General features: G+C 41.2%; 3 protein-coding genes across 3 annotated transcripts; all 3 read right to left on the reverse strand.

The window, feature by feature from the left end:
• Positions 1 to 324: 324 nt before the first annotated feature.
• SARC_06524 (hypothetical protein) lies at positions 325 to 817 on the reverse strand (the record flags this gene model as incomplete). The annotated part of the gene is made up of 1 exon (XM_014299569.1): positions 325 to 817. A coding segment is annotated over one exon (309 nt), but the record flags the coding sequence as incomplete, so codon positions are not given.
• Positions 818 to 2,088: 1,271 nt separating this feature from the next.
• Positions 2,089 to 2,692, reverse strand: SARC_06525 (hypothetical protein; the record flags this gene model as incomplete). Its single annotated transcript, XM_014299570.1, has 2 exons — positions 2,089 to 2,166; positions 2,562 to 2,692. Coding segments are annotated over 2 exons (209 nt in total), but the record flags the coding sequence as incomplete, so codon positions are not given.
• A 4,491-nt stretch (positions 2,693 to 7,183) lies between these two features.
• SARC_06526 (hypothetical protein) lies at positions 7,184 to 7,495 on the reverse strand (the record flags this gene model as incomplete). Its single annotated transcript, XM_014299571.1, has 1 exon — positions 7,184 to 7,495. The coding sequence occupies one exon, from the start codon at positions 7,493 to 7,495 to the stop codon at positions 7,184 to 7,186; it is 312 nt and encodes a 103-aa protein (XP_014155046.1).

Raw genomic sequence — 7,495 nt, forward strand, 5'->3', positions numbered from 1 at the left:
GCCGCACCGTGCAGGTGTATAGGTATCTGTGATATTGGGAAGTTATGGTGAGCAGGTGTTTGTATCGAAGCTCTATCTGGTGCCCATGGCATTGTATTGATGTCCGGAAGGAGAAGATTGGGTCGTCGTGTAGGTGTCTCTCCAGCTTATTGTACGTGCAGCAATTGTATTTCGTCTTATTGTTGACCACCTATACTCCCCTACCGAGTCACTCGTCGGTTCTTTATCTTCTTCATTTGATTTATCATTAAACCACTCAAAGTAGGTTCTGTCCTCGATTAAAACTTTGGACTGCTTCGTGTGAGAGCCCACCGTATTAAAGTAGGCACCGCAAGCACTGCATAGCTTTTAATTTGCAATTTCCAGAATCAATGAGCTCAGTGCTGCAGCTGTCTTTGTGTACACTTTCTTCACAGTATCAAGCGTAGTGTTAATACTAGCATTCTAGCTCTTGGATACATCTTCCTCAAGTCTCTGTAGGGCTACTTCCAAATAGATCTTGTTCTCATTATTCACTTTGCATGTACCAGTCCATGCATACCTTCTCTTGGTGCTTTATCAATTTTGTTGTTTCGTTGCCAGTACAGGAGCGCAACCTATCTTTCAAACCGTCGTCAATCTTGATTCGCGGTAATATCTGTACAGGCACGTGTGTATCGGGCTGACCAGTACCATTGCCTTCTGCCTTCACTTCCAGCAGTTGTCTCGCTAAACGTTCGGCACGTGTTTGCTGTACAACGCTAGCTGTACTAACAAACTTTAATACTGTATTTATGAAAACACTTCTTTTCCTTGTGCCTTTGTCGTCTGAGAATGCGTGTTTGATTCTTACTTCTTTAGTTTAAATGGCGGTGTGTCTGGTGGTAGGATTCGAGTACTGCTTATTAAACATAAACAGACTGTAATCACTGTCAAACTTACCTACATAAGACCACAAGTGGCAAGATGTCAATGTCAGGCTGCGGATATGATATCATCGCATGAATTGCATGCACGCCGTAGGTCTCTTTTGTTTTTGGCCTTCTTCTCCTATTGTTAGGAACAAAATTGAGGTGCATCAATTGTACTGTATATATTTATATCTAGATTTGTGATAATATCCTGAGCATCTCTGCACATCTCGGTGCCACCGATACCTTTTTCTCTTCGAAGTACATTTGCATACCCCAAGGTCGAACTTTTAACGCACTTTGTCTCGGTCTCTTTCTCAAGACCCAAACAGACCAAAGAATTGTAAATGTCGGAAGGGTTAAATATATCCGTCATAGATTTAATGCAATTCGTTACATATCTCGCCACAAATGAAAGTGAGCATAAAGTATATATTTTTCTGTGAGTTATTGTAGGCAAGTGCATGACTTAGTGCGTGACGAAAATTCCTGCAGTTGTGCTTCAGACATGTACGTTAAAAACACCGTCCTCACCTTGCTGAGCCTCTGTAAACATCCATCAGGTACTCTGGAGTGGAAACCCCCTCTCTCGCAATTTTTGTGTTTATCTTCGTTGCTGTCATAAAGTACTTAATGGTTGAAAAGTCGGTTGCATTGTCGCTGAAGAAGAATATATTTTTCTTGTTTGGAAGTCTTTGATATATCGAACAAATGCCAGCAAGGTTGAATGGACTCTGATAGCTTTTTTTGCTATTTTCATGCATCGTCTGAATTACTCTACCTGTCTCATATTTTTATTGTATTGCTGCTCCTAAGAAACTGTGCCCTTTTTTTACCAAAGTACCTTTCCATATCCTCCATATATGACTGCAACACGATTTGTTATTTTTGGTCTAATATAACCAGAGTGTTTCCATTTCTAATTCAATTAGAATCTTATCCATGTGGTAGTCCTGCCAGCCTCCCCTGGTCACGTGTTACTGAAATCTTCGAAGTTCGTCATCGATTATGTTCAATACAGGGTGTATTGAAACAATTTGTTTCTGTGTATTCCATACCAAATGCTAATACAACTTCACCTACAGCTAGAGGTGGTAAAGAATCCCCATTTTTATACATAAATCCTTTTTCTGCGTTGTCATCCGCTAGTTCCTACATATTGGGGTATGCTGGTTCTTACGTATCTATCGCCAGTTGTCTACATTCTGTATCTGTTAGCAGCTTTCATGCTTTTATTTTGAGCGTGTCGCGTACTGCTGTTTTTGGCCTTCTTCTCCTATTGTTAGGAACAAAATTGAGGTGCGTCAATTGTACTGTATATATTTATATCTAGATTTGTGATAATATCCTGAGCATCTCTGCACATCTCGGTGCCACCGATACCTTTTTCTCTTCGAAGTACATTTGCATACCCCAAGGTCGAACTTTTAACGCACTTTGTCTCGGTCTCTTTCTCAAGACCCAAACAGACCAAAGAATTGTAGATGTCGGAAGGGTTAAATATATCCGTCATAGATGTAATGCAATTCGTTACATATCTCGCCACAAATGAAAGTGAGCATAAAGTATATATTTTTTTGTGAGTTATTGTAGGCAAGTGCATGACTTGGTGCGTGACGAAAATTCCTGCAGTTGTGCTTCAGACATGTACGTTAAAAACACCGTCCTCACCTTGCTGAGCCTCTGTAAACATCCATCAGGTACTCTGGAGTGGAAACCCCCTCTCTCGTCTAACCTCTCTTGAGAAATATTTGCGATTGCTTCACCTCGTACGCTTTGCAGATCTTCACCAAGAAATCCATCTGCGGCATGTAGTTGATATAGTAGTACTATAGTCTTGATTGTCGAGCAGCAGGATTTGAAACGATTGAAAGCATTTGATAAAAGCGTATGCAGCCAATCTGATAGGAGGAACGAGTTGCTTGCATCAGAGTTCCATAAACTCACGGCAGAGAGTACAGTCCGGGGCGTTCTCAGTGCCGGCGCTCTTAGTGATATGGCTGTGATTTGCGCTGCCTTATGCTATGTAGACAAATGTGCAAATGGTATACCGTGTAAGAGTGCAATGTAGTAGACTTTAAATAAAGTGCAAATGCATCTAAAGAATGGTGCGTTCGAACGAATTTATTTCTGATCTTACCCTTTCAGTCATATATTGATGGTGTTTGTACTAGTGTTCAACCACTTGGGTTGGCCAGGGTAAAAACTCATATGATCAGGATGAGAAATCTTATGCACAACACTTTAACACTCGGATATATTTTCTAGAAATATAAATATCATATTCTCTGATACTACACTCAGTCTCGGACCTCGGCTCTCGGCTAGCCAGTGGCCCGTGTTCTATAAATAGATTAATCTGAGAAGAAGTCTCGAATTACTCTTACGTTCTCTCGGACTGACCCACCTATACATATATTAATTTGAGAGCAAGTCCCAAATTACTCTCGGGCTGACGACGTAAAACATTATTATCGTACTTAGGAATACGTCTACTTCTGTAGTCACTCATACCTTGTCCGAAGTGAACGTTGTATACGTCTCAAGTTGATTCCTTGATAAACTGAAGCAGCGTATATGGAACATCTTTTAATTGTGCCTCCCCAACAACGGGATTCTGTAACATACCAGCAATGAATACCATCACCATATCATAAATCCATAACCAGTTCAAGGCCGATAAAAACAACAACTGCCCTTTGACATTTGCACATATGTAACAAAATCCCGTACAGAAGGACAGGGGAATAATTTGATATCTTAAGATACTACTTATGTGTCATCCATTCATATTATATTTAAGATTGTTGTCGAAAGTCACTTATTAACAGCGGACGACTCTCTTCTTCTGGATTAGGCCTTTCTCATCTTTTAGTGTTGTCATATCGTACTGAGCTTTCACGGCATCATACATCGTAAAAATGTGCGTTTTTATTTTAGTTTCAGCGGTTGGTCTTTCAACAGCAGACAATAAGGCATCTCTCACTTTGGCAACGCTATCTTTCGTCTCATGCCCATCTTTTTGATAATGCGCGGAAAATCGTGCTTTGCACAGTCATAATATGTTACCACCAATAGAATCTAACTGCAACATCTGTTATATTTATATTTTTTATTCTCACTAATAATAGATTCTAAAAATTTTGGTACATAAACATGTGCTTCTTTTATGTCAAAACCCGCTGTTTTACATAACGCGCGTACGTGACCTATATGATGGTCTCTTCGCAAAGTATTCTCTTTTGACATCGGTGCATACGGCATAATGTAATCGGCCGGTTCCGATGATACACCGAGCACATTGTATAGTTTATCTACATGCTGACGTTTTTTATTTTGCTCGTCAGCTATAAGTGCCACTTTTATGAGCTATTCACTAAACTATATTCTACAAACCACTGCTACCGCCACAAATCAATATAAGGAAGCTGAAGAACGTGGCAAGAATGACGTGCACTTAGCACGATTATCCATTACCACAGGGAACGTAGAAGAGCAAACAGATAGCGATGAGTCCTGAAACAACTGGTGGGTGGAAGCAAACATGATCGACTGGTTAAATACAAATACAGATGAAAGAACGTAGTAATTAAAAACGAATGGTATAAATTACCAGCCTTCATCCTTGATTCCCACATCACGAGACCGAAGATTACACATTGACATACAAATTAATAGTAATACATACAAAGTACTCGTAGTCTCAGGCGCATATCGCTCATGTGTGGACAGAAGTATGCTAACAGAACTATATCGATCAGTCTGAGCACAACTGGACTACATACAGCTAACACACAACAATGCGTCAACCGAGTTATGCGACATTTACTACGGATAAAGGACAGCTTCCCACTGTTTCGAAGTATTAGACCTATCAGACAAAAGGTGGGCGGAAGCATGGAAACATATTTGATCTGGCAGACAGGCTAAAAGCAAATACAGACGAAGAAATGTTGTTAATAAATATGAATGATATAAATTACCAATTTTTATCCTTGCTTCCCACATCACGACACCAAAGACTACCACGTTCACATACAAATTAGTAGTAATACATACAAGGCACTCGTAGACTCAGTCACATAACGCTCATGTATGGACAGAAGTGTGGTGACAGAACTACGTCTATCAGTTTGAGCACAACCGGGCTATATACAACTAGCACAAACAGATGCGAAAATACAAAGGACAGGGTCAACCGAAGTACGGGATATTTACTGCGGATAAAGGTAAACTTCCCAGTGTTTCGAAGTATTGGACCTACCCCACAATACGTTTCTTTTAGGTATGAATGTTCTTCCATACATAGATATATTTATATGTTGCGGAATTGATAAATCCACTTATATCAACAGATGCAAAATGGTAATCACCACTCGCGTTACATTAGGGAGACCCAGAGCAAGAACAAGGGCTTAGAGAGTAACTTGTGGGCCTCATAGAAATCAGCTTTTTTTTCTCCAATATAATGGTAGGAGTAAAGGTTTTGTTCAAGAGAAATTTGCTGAGGCGAGTCCTTTTTTCTGTCGCGAGGTGTGAGGCGGCCCTTTCGCCAAGTCACCAAGTGCACAAACAAAAGGCGAGAAAGCCGCCTCGCACCTCGCGTTATCAGACTCGTCGCACCGTGCATGAAGATGAGCTCTTCTCGTTGGTGGGTACAGCATTGTATTTTTTGATAGTTTGAATCAGTGATTCGGCCAACATAGTGGTCGGTGGGCGTGCATACTTCAATTGTGCAAGCATTCTAGGGACCAGTGTACCATGCAGTCTCTCTAACTTGCCATGGTATTGTGGCGTGGCCGTATGCGCGTGCCTTGAGCGGTATTCCAAATACGTAAGCATGCACCTAGTTACTTTTGCTGTAAACTGTGAGCCTCGATCCATTTGTATGCAGTGAACTCGGCGACAAGTTCAAATATATCATTCATCGAATGTGTGTAACATAGCGTCAAGAGTTGTTGTTGCTTTCAGATCACGGATCAGATACTATTTGGCCATGCTAGAAAATTCGTCTATGATTGATACAGAGTGGGTGTTGTATCTTATTGAAGTTGCGAACGTGTCTATTATGTTCACGAAGACTAACTCGAGAGGCTCTGTGGCAGGTTCGTGCTGACATTCTTTGTTTGTATTCTTCTTCTTCTTCTTAGCAATAGTGCATGCTTTGCATCGTTCCTCTGGTTGCCTTATATAGGGTAAATCTTTTGGGACGTAGCTGGGGTGCGCGAGCCTGTTGTACCATGTAATCTGGATGGCTTTCTCTGGCGATGGTTCCACTGTAGTTATAGCTTTGCCGTCGATGTGCATACAGTATAATCTGTACTTTTCGTGCACTGTTATAGCTCCAAAGCTTGGTAGTAATATGTACATCATGCTGTTGGTGAATTCAAATGAGTAATGTCGTGCTGAGAGCAGGCTGATACTTAGTAGTGCAGTTTTGAATGTCATATCGATGAGTACGTCCACCAAGTTTCCTAGCTGAGCCACATACTTTGAATAAATGATTGTATCATCAGCTACTTCGAGTGCATACCGGTCATTAATGCACATGTTGCGGATGAGATGATGCTTGTGGTACTTATAGAGAAGTACGTGGATGATGGCACAACTATCGCAAGCTAATCAGTATCCACCTCTGGAATCTTAGTCTGGCTGATCGTTCACCTCCTTGTTGTCGATTGTGGGATCAATTTTGAGGAATAAAATCAATCTGTTAGTAGGTAGCTGGTCATCGGATACTTGTGCTGACATTGCTTTGTCCTGTCTACCTTCATGAGCTTGTTGTTGATTGCTTTGAATTCGGTATGATCTGTCACTTGTCTTGTGAACGTTGGGTGTCTCGTGGATATCTAACAATTGTCGCAGTCGTGTAGATTGTATCTATCTACTCTTGTGTCCTGTCGGTCATGATCATCGTAGTTCCTCACGTGTACGGTAGCCAAGATTTGAATCAGGTCGGCTATACTTGTCATTGTTCTTGGACATATATCCGTAGTCTCTCATGTCGTGATAAGGAACAGATTTGTCAATGCATCGATCGTAAGATTTACGACCGTGGTGATTACGACTCTGATTACGTGGTTTACCAGCAACGCACGATTTGATTAGAGCTTGCTATATCTTACGGCATTGCCCGATGAAGTGTCCAGGATTGTTGCAGAATGCACTTTTTTCTGTCGATACAGCTGTATGTGCACCGTGCACAATGGCTGATGTGTCACTTTCGTCTGGATCCAATGCGATGAAGTAAGTGGTAAGCTCATCGTACGGCATGGCTATCATAGCGGGTGTCTTCAACGCTGATTATCGTCGTATATAGCCTGCAGTGGAATAGCGCATAGGCTGTTGTTGGACTTCGAACTTCCGGCGTTTTTGAATTTCACAAATGATGTATCGAGACGACTGGTAAGACTGGCGTAATATTCGTTCTGTTCTTGCGTGATGCGTCTCAGTCTCCCTTCTAATGTCTGGATATTATCATTAGCTCTGTCATCATATGTGACTGTGTCTAGCTCTGTCGATTCGTTCGTGATTTGTACCGCCAAAATCTTTGTTGCTGGGTGTTGTGCTAGTTTTTGATCAAGGTATGATGAATTTGTGCCCAT

This window comes from Sphaeroforma arctica (assembly GCF_001186125.1).
Source record: "Sphaeroforma arctica JP610 unplaced genomic scaffold supercont1.469, whole genome shotgun sequence".
NCBI lineage: Eukaryota > Ichthyosporea > Ichthyophonida > Sphaeroforma > Sphaeroforma arctica.